Source organism: Odontesthes bonariensis, chromosome 19, assembly GCF_027942865.1.
Source record: "Odontesthes bonariensis isolate fOdoBon6 chromosome 19, fOdoBon6.hap1, whole genome shotgun sequence".
In the NCBI taxonomy this organism is placed as follows: domain Eukaryota; kingdom Metazoa; phylum Chordata; class Actinopteri; order Atheriniformes; family Atherinopsidae; genus Odontesthes; species Odontesthes bonariensis.
In genome coordinates, this window is record NC_134524.1 from 11,294,990 (window position 1) to 11,314,243 (window position 19,254).

The window sequence follows — 19,254 nt, forward strand, 5'->3', positions numbered from 1 at the left end:
TATATATGTATATATATATCCATGATTAAGTGCTGTACAATAGACTTCTCATTGTAGTCACAATCCGTCATCTGTCTTTTTCAGTCTTTGTTACATTGTGAATTCAAGGTCTGAAACTATTGTGTCTGAGAGAGAAGTTCAATATGACCTTGCCAGAACTGGAAATGGCATCCTCGACATCTGTACCAGTCTGTGTTGGTTTCTGGAGCCATATTCTGGCAGCTTCTTTCCAATGGCTTTAATAACAGTAGGGATTGTTGCCTTAAATTCCTGGCTCATGATGCTCAGCTTGCCTTATTTTTGCACAGAACCCTTCTAACATGCAATTAACTTGGCACACTGAAAAATGATTTGACAAGATTCCACAAGGCTGTTGTTCCCACAGTAATTTTAATGGGATACTTGACACGTTATCTGATACAGCTAGTATTAAAACTGAAAACACACAGGAGCCTAAGTTGGATGCTAAAGTTGCAACAACGAGCTCTACAGTTATTACGATGATTCGTCTCTAGTACTGATGTAAAAATGGTAAAGGCATATTTTGGGGCACATGGGTATCATATATGTACTGGTAAGAGTTATAACAAAGTATAAGTACAATCCAAAACAAAAATGCATTACTGTGCCTTTTAACAAGGCTACCAGAGGGGAAAATCTCTCCCACACAATCACAACTCCCCACACTTCAAGGTTTTCCTGAATCTTTGACCCCACTCTGACCCCATGCCACCGACGTGGCAGAGTGAGGCTGAATCATCTTCTCTAGAAGGTTCATCATCCTCTCCTGCAGCTGCAGGCACTGGACCTGGAGCAGGTTCTGTTGATGCATGGCTCGGCGGACCTCCCTGCACGTCTCCTCCATGGCCCGACGAGACCTCTTCTGTTGCTGCAGCATGGCCTGCAAAATATTGATTTTCCTTCTCTTCAGCGACAGATTCCTGTTGGTTTTCCTCCTCTTGGCTGAGATAGGATGGGAGCTGGAAAACAGAGATAGAAGCTTTTACAGCAAGCTCAGTACATAAATGAATTGTGCGGATTTTAAGTGAAATGTTAAGCTTGTAGAGGAATGCATTTTCCTTTCATATTCACTAGAATATTTCCAACACGCCACATAATTAATTTTTTCCATGTGAAAAAAAGCAGCATCTAGAATAAGTACATTATATATGATCATGTTGTAAACGTTTTATGAAGTCTAAATAAATAAAACGTTTCTAGTAAGTATGTTTCTTGATAGTTTGCATTTTAGAGATCGTTGTTATAATACATTTAAGACTGTGGAAGAAGAGCTAATGCGATGTGAAATGCGACCTGTGTCTCGTCTTGTTCCGGTTACCTGGAGCCGTGTGTGTGCTCACTGTCAGAGCTCAAAGACTCCAGCTCTTGTTTTATCTCCATCTCATCAGACGAGCCTGTGTACTCTGGCAGGAATCCCATCACACCCTCCTCTGACTGGGACAAGAGGTGGTCTGTGGACTGGGAGGATGTGGAAGGGCCGGCAGTTGAGCCCTGAAACTCCAGCGAGTCCCCCCTGCCGTTCTCCAGTGGCTTGGAGAGGATCTTTTCGATGGCCTTGTAGTAAGGCCAGTCCGGCATCTCACCACCTTCACCGGCTGTGGCTTTCAGTCGCCTGTGAGGGGGAAAAAGGCATTTTTATAGTAAAGCAACAGCTGGAATCTGGAGTCATGTCTTTGGATGTGGAGTACTTGCCTGTACTGGAAAGACATGTTGGTGATTTTCATCTTGATCTCTTCTTTGAAACGCTGCTCTCCAGTCAGCTGGAAAAATCTCTGGGACATTTTATCGTAAACCTTGGCGTTCCTCTTGCTCATTTTCAGTTCGTGGTGGTACTCCTCCCACACGTACAGAAGGGCTTTCATTTCACCATCGGTCCAGTTCGGGGCCCGTCTGTGTTTCTCACTGTGGCCTGGCATCAGGTAGCTGAAACTGTCCTCTGTTGCCATTTTTTAAATGGCTCTCCTGGCCTGCACTGGCTGGGTTTGCAGAGATGGGATCCTCAGAGGTTGAATTTGAAAGTCTTTTACTGTGCTAAGAACCGAGTCTGCAGTAAAGACGGGATTCATGCAAGAAAGAAAACAACCCACCGTCCCTGCCTCTGCCCTTCCCCCTAGCCTAGCTGAAAGAGGACTCAAAATGGGGCCTAAGGCAGGAGAGCAATCCGGTTAAAAGCTTTTAATGCCGCATGATGTCACTGTGACATCAAGTTGCCCTGGCAACGGTGAGAGAGGCCCTTTATTTTCCCTCCCCTCTCCTCTTACCACTCCCATCTGCTCTCCTTTGCCCTCCATTCTGCTCCACTGGCAGCACAAAAAGCTTTTAGCTGAAAGGCAGCAGTGTGAGCGCATGAGATTGCTGACAGTTTTGAAATATGAGCCTCTGGGGAGGAGGAAGAAAAAAAGAGAGCGGAGGGGATGTGTTTCCCTGGCAACAAGGCAATGGACTTGGTAGTCAGCCAACACACTGCTCCATTTAAAAGCTTTTAATAATAGACAAGTCGTTTTGAGAGGGTGGAGAGGGAGGCTTTGCTTTATCTGGAATCATGCAGAAAATAAGCAAAATGCTCCAGCCTGCAGTTCTTAGAGCTAAAAAGGAAGTAAAGGCATTCCACTGAAAAAATGTGAAGCTCTGTAGGTGGGAATTACAGGAAGAGACATCAGACAAAATGGTAACAGGCAGTGCTCGACTGTGGGCAGCCCTGCAGAGCAATACAACATGCTGTCCTGTGTAATCAGCTTTCTTTGCATGGCCATGGGTGGTAGACAATACACCCCTGCAGGAGTTGTTTCTCTGACCACTTGAAAACCCCTCCCCCCCTATAAGTCTCTGCAAAGGGGGAGAACACCCAACACTAAAGCAGCTTAATCTACTATTTTATATGCATTGCTTCTCCTCCTTCGTTTCTATTCTCATTTTCCTTTCAGGGACATTTCTGAAACAGACCCATACAACATTTTGGTGAAACACTCTTTTCTGCAGCCCTTTGCCTCCTGTTGTGTCTCCCCATATGTTACTTCTTGCACCTGAAAAGAGCAAAAAATGCAAGTCATCTGCTATCGCTTCCCCTATATTTGTGCCACTAGCTGCTGTCAGTCCGGCTCAACTCAGTTGTTGCTTGATTAGATCATTAACCTTTCTGCTCTTGGCTAACCTGACAGCCAGCTGGTGCTTTTTCATGCCACATATTGACAGCACGGCTCAATCCATCACACCTGTCACTGAACATAAAGCTCTGTTCTTGCAGAAATTAAGGGGGAAATGAATGTCAATGTGAGAGGTTTTGGTGTGAAAAGAAGTTAAACAGGTCTCATGGATATAACCTGATTGTCTTTCAGACAGTAAAATCTCAATTTTGCAGGATTTTAGTTGCCATGAGCATGAGACTCCTGTTATCAGTTTTGAAATTATTCTCGAGCGCTTGGTTTTTCCTTGAAGCTGGCGATTTTGGACTTCCTTATTTCTTCCAGCATCAAGGCTGAACCTTTTGTTATGGTCCTCTTTTAAATGTGTTTAGATACCTCTGTAAATTTGTCATTCATGACAGTGGAAGTAATCCTGTCTGCTAATCCAGCAGCCAGACTAATCTACAGATAAACTGCTCATGTCGAGAGGCAGAAGTCAGAATTGTGAGTGATATCATGTAGATAATCTAGCCAATTGTTAACATCCAACCAATATAACAAGGCATGCACAAATACATTTTCGGGAAATATTTCATAGAAATATAGACATAATGCTCCCTAAAACTTGTCAACAATGAATTAACACAAAGCATTTAAAAGATAACTAACTAATGGAGGATTAAGATGCATTAATCAGCTTATTAAGTAAGGACTTGGAGAGAAAATTAAGCAACTTAAAATACCAGCACTCTTTAGTGGTCAATTCCACTCTCAGCAAGTTCCGATTTGATAGCCCAAAGGATTTTGTCTTTTTTGGTGCATGTTGGAACAGATGTCCATAGCTCGTACACAAGTCAGTGGGTTTAGATCCACATGAAGTAGTGAACTGTGACAGGTATAATAGCAGAAGGTACATCCCATATTTGTTTTGGAAATGAAAGAAAAACTCAAACAGTATGAAACCTTAGTCATGTGTCTGGGGTACACACGCTGTTCCTGAATTCAGTAATCACATAACACATGTTAATAGTTTTATTTTCAGGCAGCTTAGCCAGTGCCTCATCTCAGGTGTTCAACTGAGTCTATGGTTGGTCTGTACGGGGTGATGTGTCGGGAGTTATGGTTAGGGTTGCTCCCTCTGTGTGAAGTCGACAGCAAAACCAGCTGAATCTAAAGAAGATTCTAATGAATTAGAGGTAGGAACACATCTAAAGCTAATCTTTTCCGCCCCCGGTCACAGATGAACGGTTTATAGATAAATAGAATCACAAATCTCCTCCTTTTTAAATCTGTGACTTGTTTCTATTTTATTTTCTCTACATGTATAATTGTGTTGTGTTTACATGAGTGTCAAATTTAATGTTTTTTGTGTAATTGGGAACTGCTTGCAGCTTTGGAGATGTTGCAGAGTAATTTATGTGACTCGTAGTGTTTGACATAACTTCAGACTGGGAGTCAATAAAGAACCGAACTGCAATGTTGTCGTACAGGATTTCCAAAGGTTGATCACAGCGTAAAAGTGAAGTGAACATTAATGCAACCAAACTGGGTTGTTCTGGTGAACGTTAGGGGAATCAAAACATGCATCTAAAAAGTAAAATTAGATTTACACCAGATAAAAATTTATGGTGAAACACACACAAAAAAAATTGGGAAATGTTCCTGCAATTAAACAAAAAAAAAAAGTTCTGGGAATTAGTGAGCTCAAATGATCCTATATCACCCTTAAAATGAGAAAAATTGTGTCACTGGCTGCTTATTGTAACTAATGTTTGTAAAGTTCAAATTTATTGCTGAATCAACTGTTGACTTTCGACTTTAAAGCACCTGCTTATTAAAAAATCTCACCTTAAAAGCAACGAACGCCACATTTGTGGACCGAACACGATTGTCACCGAATATAAAAAAAATGAAGAGCAAACAGGGCTCAGTTTTCTCTTTGAGCCTTAGAAAAACATTTAATGCAAATTTGTGCACGTAGAACACATACATACACAGTGCATACATAAAGTACGTAAAGTATAAATGCTTTTTATGTCAGCCTACATTAGCATGTCCACACATGCCGTTGTCTATGGCCTCAAACACCCCTCGTGACAAACCGGTCCGCAGTGGACTGAATGCAAACTGACTGGACCACTTTGGCCAAAGCTGGATCCACATCATGACAGTCCTTTAATCCTGCTCATAGTGACATCTGATGACCACATTCTGTAGTGTGATTAGAGGCTGGTGTGTGTCCTACACAAAAATACAGTAGATACGAGCTGTTTCCTTTTGATACTAAGTAGAAAGCACTGTGCAAATCAGCGCTCAGGCAGGGGGTCCAATCCTAGCTTTTGGGGAAATTGCTCCTCCTGTTGGGGTTGTAATCCATGTTAGGTTCCTTCTATCAGTCCTTGACATTAATACAGGAGGACATAGAAAGCTTTTAGAGACACACCCATGCTCTGAGGGCCAAACAATTAAGGAATGTCAGTTTGTGAGCTTATCAAATACAAAATACTGATAATGATTGTTGTTTTTTTTTTAAGAAAAGGGGCTGGCATATGGAGTGACAGGCAAATCACTGTACAGCAGCAGCTTATCTAAACTGGCAGTTTCAGCCAGTCCGCCACACCCAAAAAAAAAACAGTAATGAGATGCACCATATGAAACAAAATGTAAAATCAAAATATAAAAACATGAATACATGGCGACAATATCATATATAAGGTAATAGCATTTAAAATTCAAACCTAAAAAGGAATGTAGTTCTGAAAGATCACCACTAGGGGTCAGCAAGTGTCCATGCTCGGGTATCCAGCTAAACGCTTGAAAGATTTATCTGCTGTGAAACGTTGCTTCTGCATGTGGACTAACACTTTAAAGAAAATAAATAAATGAAAACAAAACAAAAATCCAACACTTCTTTGCCCCTTTTCAACTTCCCCTCGCTCCCACATAGCAGCAGCAGTGGTATACGTCATCATTCCTGAAAAAAAATCACTTAGTTACATTCATGATATGAAGTCTCACAGTATAAATGAATGATTTACATTTTTTTCTTTTTTTCTTTTTTTAAACTAACACTGACTCGTACGAACGCAGCGGCCTCGAATGTCTCACTGCAAACTTGATGGCGTTACTGCATCGGGACGGACAAAACTGACTCATGCAGTCATAAGAAGCTGAAATTTTTTCTGCAAAGTTTCTCTGAACAGTTCTCTTTTAAAGTCGTGTTCCGTCTGTTCACTTTGTCAGAAAATAACTCCCAAGACTGTGTGTTTGGAGACTGCAGCCTGGTTTCTTGTGTCGTCTGTGCGTTGAATGTCTCTGCTCACTCTCTGGGTAGACACTCCTCCTCTGTGATCCCCTGAACCCGCAGCTCCTCCAGGACGTTGTCTAAGTGGCCGGGGTCGGGGTAGCCGTGGCCCGTGAGGTTGGATCCGAACTCAGTCTTGTGGTGCACCTCGTTCCAGATCACCGTGTCCGACTCGCCGGTGGTGCTGGACGTACCTACAGAGAAGATGAGCCGGCGGTCCCACGCCACCAGAAGCAGCCTCAGAACCTGAGGGAAGAGATGAGGGATGGAAAGATGTAATCATCAAGCTGTTTGGAAAATTAGACAGAAGAGATGTTTTGACGTGATGAAGGATTTATTTACCTTGCGCCCCTTCTCACTGTCAGGGAGGTAGCAGTGTCTGGGGAACCCACGTGCGGTGAAGGGTTTGCCTGGATTTGGGTGTTCAGGTCCCTAAAAAGCAGAGGCAAAGTTTACCACATCATCCCAGAAGACATAAGGACACTGACACCTCTTGTATTGATGATTTTGAAGCTAGTTTCCCAGAAACACTGATGTCCTGAATCTACCTGGATGCCAGGAGGGATGTTGTATATGATCCGAATGGTTTTGCAGTCCGGATGTCCGGGCAGCGAGTGGGGGATGACGTGGTACTCCATCTTGCCGGGGGGCTGATTGCCTGTCTTGACTCCGTAGATGGTCTTGCAGGTTGGGCACTGCAGGCTGCCATCCTTGTTGCCATTGTTGTACATAGCAACAAGGCACTGCAGATGGTACTGGTGACCACACTGAGCCAGGCGGCCCACCAACTCAGCCCGGGAGATGCCCCCAACGCCGGGACCCTTGTAGCCTGATGGTCCTACCAGGGCCTCCATGCAGATGGTGCAGTCCTGACATGGGGAGATGAGTAAAAAAAATTATATCTCCAAGCCAACACTTCTTCTCTACTTGGGAAAAAGTTAATCTACGATATAAAGTTACTGTTTTCATAAATTTGAACATGGAACTTTTTTCTTTAACTAATAATAGATTTAAGTAAACATGGTAAAAATGTCATCTCCATTCTCTCCTGCTTTTTTATCTTCAAATTATATTTAATAATTCAGTTTTTCTTCCATTTACGGTGTAACAGATTGAACTGAAAGTACAGACTGATCAAACTAATGACAAAAACAGTTTTTACACCCAACCTGCTTCCAAACTACTCCGCGAGAGGGCAAACTCACCTCCTCTGGAGGATTGCGGACTTTCTGAAGGTAGCGCTTCACAACTTCCTCGGGCGTCTTGCCTACGAGAGGAAAACAATTATTAGTTCATAAGCCACACGGCCTCACGAGCACAAATAACAGGCAGAGAGGCTGTTACCTGCTGAAAACCCACCTTTCCGGGCCTGTTTCTTTGTGGTCTTACGACAGCAGTGGCCCAGCCCCGGCACAGGTTTGATGTCACTCTTGCTGACAGGTGGAGGATGAAGCACGAGCTTAGGAGGGCGAGTCAGACAGACAGGTAGTCCTGCTGCACTCATTAAGATCCCCGTAATGCCTGAGAATAGCAAACAGACGGGGATTATGACATACTGCAATACTAATTCTTTAGTCATTAAACTCTTTGACCTGAGAACTTTGAACCATCCTGATTAATTTAGTGGAATACTATGGAGCTATATATATTTCTAACTAGATATAGAGAGAAATATAGAGACATATATACTGTATATAGGGTGTTGTTTAGGGATATGTTTACCTGCCAGTGCAGGATGTACAGGACTGGATCCATTCAGGTTCTTCACTGGAACTGTTGGCACTCTGAAACCCAAGAAAACAAACTTGCGTTAATCTACACATCGCTGACACACCAACAGAATGCACCCCCGCGGACCGGGTCACCAAAGCCCAGACCGGAGGTGTCAAATCTGTAGAGTCACATGTAAACAAGGTGGACTTACATCCTGCTGCCTGCCGCTTATGCTCATTTCTAGTTCAACACATGTCACCAGGTTAAGAGGCTTTTGCAGAGTCATGCCGAGACACACGCAGATTTTGATCGTTTCGGCTTGACTTGCTGTCCTATAATTGCCAGATACATGACTTCCTGCTGTGTGAGGCTTAAAGTTGGCACCAGACACTTAACCACTTGGGAAATATTGCTGAGAAACTTTGAAATGAGTTATTCTGATCCTTTTTAATTTAAAAAAATAAAATAAAAAATAAAAATCAACAATAATTGCGTGCCATAATGCATGAGTTTTGACCAACATTCCCTTTTTGTAAGACAAACCAAGGTACTTTCAACTTACAAAAAAAAAAAAATCTTGGAATCGACCCAGATCCGTGTTTGATTTATTCAGTGAGGTCATGAAATGTGATGATGATAGAAAAAGTGCCTCTCTTTAGGTGCCAGACTATTTTTCCAAACCACTTTTATTCAGTATTTCTGTTAACAAAGAGGTGAAAACATTCAAACTTGAAACTAGAGACAACAGACAGTGATGAGCACAAGCTCGGCTGTGCCGTCAGAGGTGTGTACTTACGGTCTACCACCTTTGATAACCGTCATCGCCGCTGCTCGAAAGGACCAAAGACCACAAGAAGAGTCAAAATATTCCAGCAACAAAGTCCACTTGTTTGCGGTATTTGTTGTTTTAGCCTGACAGCTCCTCTGTCCCCGTCTCCCTCTTCCTCTGCATCTGAGCTGCTGTCACGTCTCATTCCTGCTTTTAAAGGGCTAAGCCACCTGTTCCCATCTGTTGATTGAACTCTGGTTATAGGCCAGGGCTTCGTTACGGGAGGGGATTACCTGTCAGTTATCACGTCACAATGCCAGGCGGTCATTAGGCCGACAGACATGAGCATGTACAACAGCAGGCAGCACCAAACAAATACAAAAGCAGAGTATTACAGCAGTGTCAATATAATAAAATTAAGACTTGGGAAACTGCCTTGAAATCTTTGTTGTCTCTCACAAATCAAAACTCGCACTTGCCGGCTTACTGAATTCACTGTAATCACATTTTGACTGTCTGTGTACATTGACTAATATAAAGTTTGATGACAACTTAAAAGTTAGAGCTGACAGGGCACATTGTCCTGTTTGGGGACTGTTGCCTACGGAAAGTGTTGTGACGTAGGGGTGGGGACAGGCTGCCTGAAAGCCAAATGTGGAACACTGCATTTTACCTTAATCTGTAACACTTTAAGTATCAGCGTAGTGCACGTCTTCTGTCAGCGGTTTAAACCTTGTGGCTGATCGTTTACTGTGTTCTTTTTTTGTCCAACTTGAAAAATCATCACAATTGACTGCGATTTTATTCCAACTTGCTTTTACTTTTACTAGAATCTTCAATCGCTTAATTCCTTACCTGCGTTTAGTTTTTTTTCCCCTATGTCCACTTTGCCACCTTTTCACATCCAGACTACAATTAATACATAAAGGACCCATCTTAGGCGATGTATTGATAAACAGTTAAATTCCCTCACAACTCATTTCACAATCTGAGCTCTTCAACCAGATCGGAACTGTTGATACCTCACTGAGCCTCTTCTGGGGAACTGTTTGGAGCCTGCCTCACACTTTGAAAACACCTGATCGAGAAGATTTTAGAAGTCTACATTTTGAAGAACATCAGATCATTTAACAAAAAGGCAGTTTTCAACCTTGCTCTTGTGCGAATAAAAATACGAGAAACAGGTTTGTTTGTATGCCCGTGGTATTGTGGTGTAAATGAATTATGTAACGGTGACATAGGAAACCTTGCTCTTCAGTTCCTGTACTGGTCAATCTGATTAGACTGTACTGTGTCACTATATTTGTTTGTTTACCAACTGCGTGTCCTTGACGCGGTATTTACTCCCTCTGCAAGTGTTCTTTCCATGACTGAAAAGGAAAATATGCAGCGGGCTGGGTCCAGCCTGAGCAGGGAAAAGTTGACGGACATTTGTGTGTCAGGCAGGAAAACGTGAGCGATATGATCAAAAGATTAAAGGAGCCTGAACGGAAGCAGAGAAAGGGAGGGGAACCAGAGGAGGAGAGGAGCATCACCCAGTCACGTTTCTGTGATCCCGAGCTAATCTAGTGGCATTAGAGCAGCGTCCATCTGCAGTGCTGAATGATGGAGGTACACAAGCTGCCACGGATGGCACGTATGCACACAGTTGTGCACTTTGCACAGGTAAGCTCACACCCTGAATCAAGCTGAATAAAAAAACAAACAAACCTGAGGCGCAGAAGTTAGACCTCTGCTCAGGCACAAATGATTAAGAGACATCCCATCCAGCGCAGCAACAAGAGAAAGCTGTGTGCAACAGGTGTGCGCTCCAAAGGCAACTTTCGTCACCGTGATAATCAGTGACGTTGGAGACCCCTCGGACTTTAACACCTCACTTAAAGACCATCTGTTTAATTTCACTGTGGTCACACTTTCAACAACAGCAAACGTTCACTGAGTCATCCACCAGCAAAAGGCAGTCCTTTAAACAATGAAAGTGACATTATAACCACAATCTACTCTAACCTGATGCCGAGTTCATGGGTAGAAAGACAGAAAAGTCTTTTAAGGAAGTTGTTTGTGCAGTTAGTTATATAATTAAGAGATAACAGCAGGAACTGTGGTGGTCAAGCAAAGACGTAGAAAACCTTTCAAGAAAACAGCTGCTAGGACTGTTTGAAGAGCAAATCGAAAACCTTTCTTTGACTGCGAAAGAAATATTTATTAGATTCTGGAGTGGTGATACTCCTTGGACCTCAGCTAAATTCAGTGTTAGACATTTAAAGTGGAACATCCAAACAAGCTTAACACAATTTGGAAAAAAGGTGTGATTGGAAGCTTCTACACCAAGATCCTAAAGCAGATAACGTGCTCAAAGGGTTATTAAGTACCACACATCTCAAAAGTGGCCGCCCCTGAGGAAGATAGGTCCACAAAAATGATCCACGTGAATAAACATGTAGATTAATGGGAGAAAATGGAGTTGCTGTCGTGTCTCGCTGTGTTATTTTAACCAAAGCGTGTCACGGATATGTCATGAATACTTCGGGAAATTGTGTAAAAAGGGCATAATATGTCTCCTTTAGGACCCATTTCTGTCCCCCAAATGTCTGTCATACCAGTCATTGTTCCTGTAAAGTTTTAGCTTGAGCTTCATCTCTTGTGTTTACCAAATTGTGAATGACACATCAAGCGTGAGGTGTAGCATCGCAACAGGGCCAACAGGCCACTAAACCACGCTTTAAATAACAAACTTGATAAATGAGTGAGTCCAGTGACGAGTAGTGTGGAGTTAAAGCGTAAAACTCTGGGTTCACCACCTTCAGGGGATTTTCCTTCATGTGCATCGGTTCTTATGTGGTGTCATGAATGAATCTGGGGATAAAGCAGTGAGTAGAGAATCCCAGGCTGATGGGATCAGAGACACTCCTGATCTGTGACGTTGGCGGTTTTACTGCAGCAGCAGGTTGGACCATCTGCTGAAAAGAGGAGCACTCTCCCCAGGTATGTTCAAAGAAGCGGTCAATCATACAGCTGACCTGACACAAAACACAAAGACTACTGGGGCAGAAGTATTAAATCTGCCATTTTTTGGTATTTCACCAAGGCTTAGTGGTTGTGAAAGTGGTTTGTTTTAGCTAATGCAAAGATTTATTTAGTTGGGTTACTGTGCTGGGGGACTGTTGGATTTGGTCACAAGGAATTTATCCTCAACACACGGTCATGTCTTAATGTTTAATCACAGCTGAGGCAACTAACTTTGTGCTGACCTACTCACAGATGAGAGGGATAATTAGGGATAAGACAGTTCTATTGTTAACATTCTTACTGCCCGTTGACAAATTCATTTTCCTGGCAACTGCATAAACAAAGAAAAGAAATCAACCACTCTGTGGGACTCTATGATATGTAGATCATAAAACAGGCAACACAAACAGAACTGCCGGCAAGGCAGAAAGCAACAATGGTGAGGGTTTGCTCCTTCCAAATACTGATCACTGACATTTGGACCTTGGGCACTACAACTTCCCTCATCGATCAACTCTCTCCTGATGCAAAACAGTGAGGCACTCAACACCAGAAAACCACATGATTACAAGCACCTTTGATTGTTCTTTCAGTCAAACCAACTCCCTTTTTCACCAGAAAATGTGCAGTAGGCATGTTTACCCAGAACGTAACAGTCTCACAATCTAAAGTTAGAAATCGTGACTCTACAACGAATCTACGGCTGGTAGTGCTCTTGTGGCATGTCAGGAATAATAAGTTTTCTTTTATTCCCAACCACAAGTTTTTAACATCTTAACACTAAACATTTAGTGTGAGCGAAGTAAAAAAAGTGAGGATTGGTGAATGAGAGTAAAGTGTTAAGAGGCCAGTGAAAAACATTGTCTTGGACTGGCCTCAAACTTGGCTTTCCAGCACGCTACACCACCAACCACCTGGTGGTGAAGCCAGCCTTCGGGCTCTTATACACCAAACCGATATCAAGAACCAAAAAAAACTAAATTGCACTGGAACACACCAGAGACACAACTTCCAACTGCCAGCTATGACATGGAAACTAAATCTGCAAAATACGGTAAAAAAAATATAAACAAAGTGATCAGTAGAGTCATTATTTCAGTTTTTAGCTCAGTTAGGAATGTTTTCATGTGTTAGGACTCAAAAACCCGTGTTTCAATTGATTAAACATGTTTAATCGACCAAAAAAAACAGGCATTGACAGGGTCTGGCAGAGCCAACGATGCGTTACAAACTGAAAAGAAAAATAGGTACAGTCATGCATTTATGCTCCAGATGTTCCTGAGGGCTGATCATCAGCTTGGTGTATTAGGCCCCTTAGATTTCCGGACCGCAGTGTTGATGTGAAAATGCTTACAGAGTGTAAATTTAGGCTTTTAATAGTTTGAATTGTTTCCGCTTTTGAATGCTTGAAGGGTAATGACATGACATGCCTGTCCAAATGCAGGACGGTTACATAAATAAACCCTGGATACAGCAAACTAACCTTAGCTTTTCCACCTATTCTCACTCGACCATTGGCTAAAAGCTCCAGTTCACGGATATATTTCGTGTAAATTAAAAATGTGGTTTCTGGTTTCAAATCTAGAATCTCCTCCAGTGCTTTTTAACTGAATATAACTCAGCAAACGTGTTTTTTTTTTTTTTTCAAATAAGCCAACAGGTGTTGCTATGGTTACCATCCCAAGAGTCAATAGCGACATTCTCTCAGAGTCTTTCCAGGCTTTTATGATTCCCAGAGGCCCCAAACTCCACACTATATGACCAAAAAACTTTGTGCAAAGTATAGGTATGTTTTGACGTGAAGAAGTTTTAGACGCATTAGATGCTCTGATTTTTCTCCAACATGGACCATCACGAGGTGTTCCCGCGTCCCAAATACATTTCTCGGATTTACAATCAGCCCACACGCATGCAGAGACTTTGACTCAACATCAGAGTCAGTCTGAGGCCAGATTAAGGAACATGTCTCCGACATGCTGGTGAATTTGTGTTGTTCCAAAGGCAGAGGCACATTGCTTTGCCTCTGCATTTGTCAAGTACCACAATAATTGGACATTTGCATGACAAATGTGAGGGAAACGCTTCTGAGAGCTCGGCTCGCTCAGTATGAATGCCCATCATTGTTTTTCCATGGAAATGAACAGGCCCGATGAGCTTTGTCACGAAGATTAAAGGCTTAGGAATGCTAATGAAAGCAGATGTAAAGCATTGTGTCCAGAGCTCCAAACAAATAAGAAAGTCCTGCAATCAACAAGGAGGCATGTCCCACTGTTTAAATGGGCTCATTCAGTTTTTGTACACAGTTAAATAACGTGCAATATGATCATCAGAAGCATCTTATCCGAATAATTTCAATCCAATGTATTACACATACAATGCCTTAAGAATATTATTTGTTCATAGATAGCAGGACACTTTAATTCATAAAGGCGAAACAACCTACCTTCAAAAAGTCTTTCTACATTGGATCATGATTCATGTGTTCCTTTATAATTTACAAGCTGCAGTAAAAGTTTCGGATTATTATTTTTACGGACATTAGAGGATCTTTTCTGGGTCATAATTATCTGAAGCAGCTCTTTCCACATCAGCTGACAAACAGTCATTTAATTCCGTGCTGCTGGTATAAAAATACAGCACACAGCAGACAGTCACGGAGGAGTTGTGTAATAGTACTGCTGTGTGGTGACAAAAATGAAGTAGCAGTGAAGTAGAAAATGTAGTAGATGACAATGCAGGAATTTGTCAGGTTCAAATGGTGAAAGAGGGGTCCATAGAGGATTATACATCATTTTCACAAATGAATCAGCCACCACTGAGTCCAGATCTGTCGTGACTTTGACAGTGAAAATTATTATTATTATTATTAACACCGAAATGATGTGTAACGATAGTTTACTGTAATCAAAACTAAAGAGTGCAACTTTTCTTTTGGCCCAGCCAACTACATGCTTTAAAAACAATGGGACGGGACAGAAGACTGGAATAGTTGTGCGATGCAAAAATAATCTAGAAAATAAACTAATTTAGTTAAATGGCAACATGCTAAAAGATCATCCCAGAGATGTTGAGAAAGCCAGAAGTTAAGATGGTGAGTTTAGACAAATGGCTCAATAATTCATGCTTGAAGTGTCTTAATATAAAACAGTTATTTTCAGAATTCAGGGACTTCATCGTCTAACATACATAATTACAATAAGAGATTCAGAGAATTCAGGGAAATCTATGTACACAAAGGATAAGGCTAAAACCCAGAACTGAATAGCCATGATCTCTGGGCCCTCAGGTAGCACGAAGTTGAAAACAATTACTAATCTGCAGTGAAATTCAACACTGCTGCATTCACAAATCTGAGTTAAAACTTTCAACTGCAGAGCAAATATAATGACAATCTAAAGATGCCAACGCCTTCTCTGAACCATAGCTCCACTTCTCATTCGTTTTTTAAGCAATTCTGGACGCTGCGTCCCCTTGGCTCAGGAGAAGAGAGGCCATCAGGCTGGTTATCAGCTCAGAGCTCAAATGTTAGCACCACTGTGAGGGCATGGGATTGCACTGCACATGGTATGTCTATCTGTGAAGGCACCATTGATGTTATACACGTTTTGGAACATTTACTTCCATCCAGACAATGTTTCAGAGAAGATCTAACTTATTTCAGCAAGACAATGCCAAACCACATTCTACATGAATTACAACTTGCCACTGAATGAAAAGGAGCTACCTACATGCCTGACCTATAAAACCTACATTAATAAGAGTGGAAAGCAATTCTCTTTAAAACTACATCACAGTCATGCACCTGTTTTGTAGAGGAAATGCTTAAATTTTAGCAGATGAACAGGAAATTCCTGGATTTAGATTCAGATTTACATCTCATCTAAGAATGGGCCATGTCCCAACTCTGGCTAATTTCCCATTAGCACTGGTCCAAAACCTTTTTGTTAGCAAACAAGCATGTGAGCAAAGCCAACGAACCACAGGCCCTTCGTGGTGGAGGTAAGCAGAATATGATGCACTGGTGCAGTTTTTTTGTACTCACCCAGAGGCGATAAGGGCTCGCGACTGAGCCATGGCGATACGCTGCAGTGCAGGACGGCTGAGGCCTGCAAGGCTGGACCGGGGCGGCAGAGGGGCCGCGCAGGCAGCAGCACCAGATGAAGACACTGGACCCAGAACGCGGGCAGAAGGCGACGGCGTGCAGGTGGAGGCAGCTGTGGAGATGAGAGTTGGGGCCGGGGCAGCTGCTGAGGGGCCAGAACAGGAAATGGAGAGGGAAGAGGGAGCGGAGGGGTGAGGGGGGGAGGTGACAGACGACGAGGGAGCGATGGAGGGTGGAGGAGGGGGCGGAGGAGGTGGGAGAGGAGGAGGTGGAGGGCGATTGGAGATGGAGAGAGAGGCAGTGGCAGACCCAAGAAGCGAAAGGGAATGGGCGAAGCCTCCTCCAAAACTGAGGCTGCTACTGCCGACACCACTAGGACCAACAATACCCACACCTCCAGCACCACCCATACCAGCTACACTGAATCCGCCTGTAGCCCCAACCATAGATGTCCTGTAGGGGGAAAGTGATCTTGAAAGAGATGGAGGCCGAGGGAGTGTTAGTGAGTAAGAACCTCCTGGGACAGGGTAACTACTTAGTTTGGGACTGGGCGGCTTGGTCTGCGGTGGTCTTCGACCCAGAGTGTGAGCGGTCGCCATGGTGCCAGCTTTGACACTTAGCACCAACATACACTGCTGGCAGGCGCAGGGCTGTCCCAAAGATGTGATGGCTGAAGCGGGCAGCGCCCCACTGGGGTACGCACTCCCGTTTCCAGTTCCGCTGCTACTCATCCTGACCCCCATGCCTACACCTGATACGTCAACACCTAGAAGTCCTCCATGTCCAGGCATGGATGTTGGGCCCCAGGCATGGTGGGACTTGGGTAAGGGGCCGGACACAAGCGGGTAAGCTAGGTCTGAACGTCGCTGGATGCGTCTGCAGCGTTGAGTCTGCCCATTGATTTGTGTCATGCTTTCGAAGTCAATGAGGTAGCAGAAACCCAGTGGCGCCAGGTCCAGCCAGGGCTGCTGACGATCACGAGCTGCCTGGATGGCGATGCCCACCTCTGTGTCGTATGCGGTCCAACTGCCAGAGTCGTTCTCCCACTCCCACAACCAGCCCTGGCCTGGCGCCGAGGTGGGATCGTAGAAGCTACGTCGTACAGGTCGAAGGGTGCCTGAAGCGGAAGTCACAGCATAAGCAACTTTAAGAGTGTGGTGTCTCTGAATTGTATTATGACTTGTAAAGTCAGCACTTATTTACTGCAAGCATAGTTTTTTTCTTGACTACTGACCCACAGCAAGATGCTGGGGGATGAGAAGAGGATGCAAGAGGAGTTAAGTGACCAGACTATCTGCTGTAATCAAGGTGATTACAACCCTACCAGATTCAACATCTACTGCGCTTCATAGCTATTTCTTCCTATGAATCTGGGAAGATAGGTTGCCCCTGGTAACAGCACATGGTGTTCTGAATTCTGATTGGTTGGCGGCCTTGATCTGACCCAAAGCTGGCTCTGTTTGCTTTCCCTGGGTGTGCAAATGAACTCAACAGAGTATTCAAACTGTAAAGCCTCCACACGACAAATCCTGTCGCTGGGAGTGGAGCACACTTTTCTTTCAGATGAATGAACTTGAGAGGAGAATTTCTATAAAAAATGTGTTTTCAATCTGTTTGAGTCAGTGTTGTTTCTATTTTTCTTTAATCTGCCACAACAGTCAGCAGAAACTGGGTAATCTACATTATCGACATTTAACACAACTAGTCGTGGCGTCTGAATTGGTGTCATAAAGGAGTCTTTTTAATTTGTGATGCAAACATAGAAACGGGACAATGCTCAGGCTGATTTACAAAATCTGCTGCTGTCAACCTCATTACATCAATGCCCTCAAATTCCTCCACCACCCCCCCTTCCCTCTTCCCACTGCTCTCTTTTATTTAAGTTGGCGCACCCTGCCCATCTCCACTCCAGCCTGTTTGGGATATGGGAAAACAAACTACACAAAGGCTTTTTTGTCAGAGAGAGAAAAGAGGGGCAATACTGGAGCTTCGGTCAAAGTAAGCTACAGGCTTACACAACCCTCTTTTCGAAGAAGATTTCTTCTTCTCTCCATGTTCTCCTTGTAAAGATAACTGATGGTAACGTGCAATTAAATGCTTTTTGTGCCCATCAGACATTTGAGTCGTGTATGTACAAAATTACAAATGTGCAACACATCCCATATCTTTAATCTTAGGGGAGAGAAGCCGGGAAATGGAGCAGGTGGAACCATTCAGTGGCAACATTTTGGAATTCAAAATAGGCCAAATATAACAGAATTTATCGAGAAGATTATCTTTACCCGATCCTGTAGGGGGGGAGCCCCCCTACAACAAAGTGTTGAATCAAAGCATCAATGGTCTGTAGGAAAATCATCAAAAGAGATCGAGAAGATAAAGTAGACACACTTGAGAAATAAAAAGGCCTCTCTCTACATCAGGCCTAGCTGTGATGTTACACCCACCGCCTTGTGTCTCTGTCCGTCTCCTCTGAGGCTCACCTGTGTCTTGTCGGAATTGGTGCATGGAATGCAAATCGATGATGTAGGGCGAGAGGCGAGAGTCCACCTGGCCGAGGACGACACTACCACAGCGCGGGTCGCTCCGGATGACTGCCTCGATGTGGTGACAGACAGCCGGGCTGTACGGCCGCCAGCGTCCGTGCTCGTTCAGCCATTCCCATACCACCACGGCGGATGCTAGTAACATCCTACTCCTGCAAAAGGCGACAAAGAAATAAAGGTCGACAGTGGTGAGGCATGCACATGAACTAGAAAACGCGGGGGTGGTGGGCATTTAAAGACACGCCGCCGCCTCTCCACCGCGCATCCCTGCGCACAGCGGCGCTGCATCCATCTTGGACAGCTTGCAGCCCAGATGTGTCCTCTCCCTGTGGTAACAACTATATATTTAGGTATGACAGTCCATGCAAACTGTACCTTCCATGTCTGTAGTTTCAGATGTGCAGCAATCACTGAGTCCTTTTCTTTCTTTTTGCATGGGAAGGATACAAAGCGTTTTGGGGCGCAAGAAGCCTTGCAGGATGGTTGCATTTTACTCCCTATGCAGATGAGTGACGTCAACAGAAAGCATTTCTCAGGCACAATCAAGTTTGGGTGAGAGGAGAAAATGCAACTTGGATGCTGAAGGTGGCGCGACACTCTTTAAATAGGTTACTGTGACAGGTTGGCTTTGATCATGCAATAAATTGTTTATTAAAAAAAAAAAAAACATG

At 43.6% G+C, this 19,254-nt stretch overlaps 2 protein-coding genes across 4 annotated transcripts; both read right to left on the minus strand.

Annotated features, from left to right (window-relative positions):
- Positions 1-412: 412 nt before the first annotated feature.
- msantd1 (Myb/SANT-like DNA-binding domain containing 1) lies at positions 413-2,338 on the minus strand. Its single transcript, XM_075451200.1, has 3 exons — positions 1,714-2,338; positions 1,340-1,633; positions 413-980 (listed from the first exon to the last, which is right to left on the minus strand). Exons 1-3 carry the CDS (start codon positions 1,965-1,967, stop codon positions 689-691), a joined length of 840 nt encoding a protein of 279 aa, XP_075307315.1. The 5' UTR covers positions 1,968-2,338; the 3' UTR covers positions 413-688.
- Positions 2,339-5,084: 2,746 nt separating this feature from the next.
- Positions 5,085-19,121, minus strand: dtx4a (deltex 4, E3 ubiquitin ligase a). 3 transcript variants are annotated; one of them, XM_075451275.1, is made up of 9 exons: positions 18,959-19,121; positions 18,521-18,735; positions 15,981-17,157; positions 8,170-8,231; positions 7,792-7,968; positions 7,653-7,714; positions 6,996-7,316; positions 6,790-6,879; positions 5,085-6,693 (listed from the first exon to the last, which is right to left on the minus strand). In XM_075451275.1, exons 2-9 carry the CDS (start codon positions 18,726-18,728, stop codon positions 6,463-6,465), a joined length of 2,328 nt encoding a protein of 775 aa, XP_075307390.1. In that variant the 5' UTR covers positions 18,729-18,735; positions 18,959-19,121; the 3' UTR covers positions 5,085-6,462. The 3 variants fall into 3 exon arrangements, with proteins under 3 accessions (XP_075307390.1, XP_075307389.1, XP_075307388.1); XM_075451274.1 differs by lacking the exon at positions 18,959-19,121 and having other exon boundaries at positions 7,807-7,968; positions 18,521-18,903; XM_075451273.1 differs by lacking the exon at positions 18,959-19,121 and having other exon boundaries at positions 18,521-18,903.
- Positions 19,122-19,254: the final 133 nt, after the last annotated feature.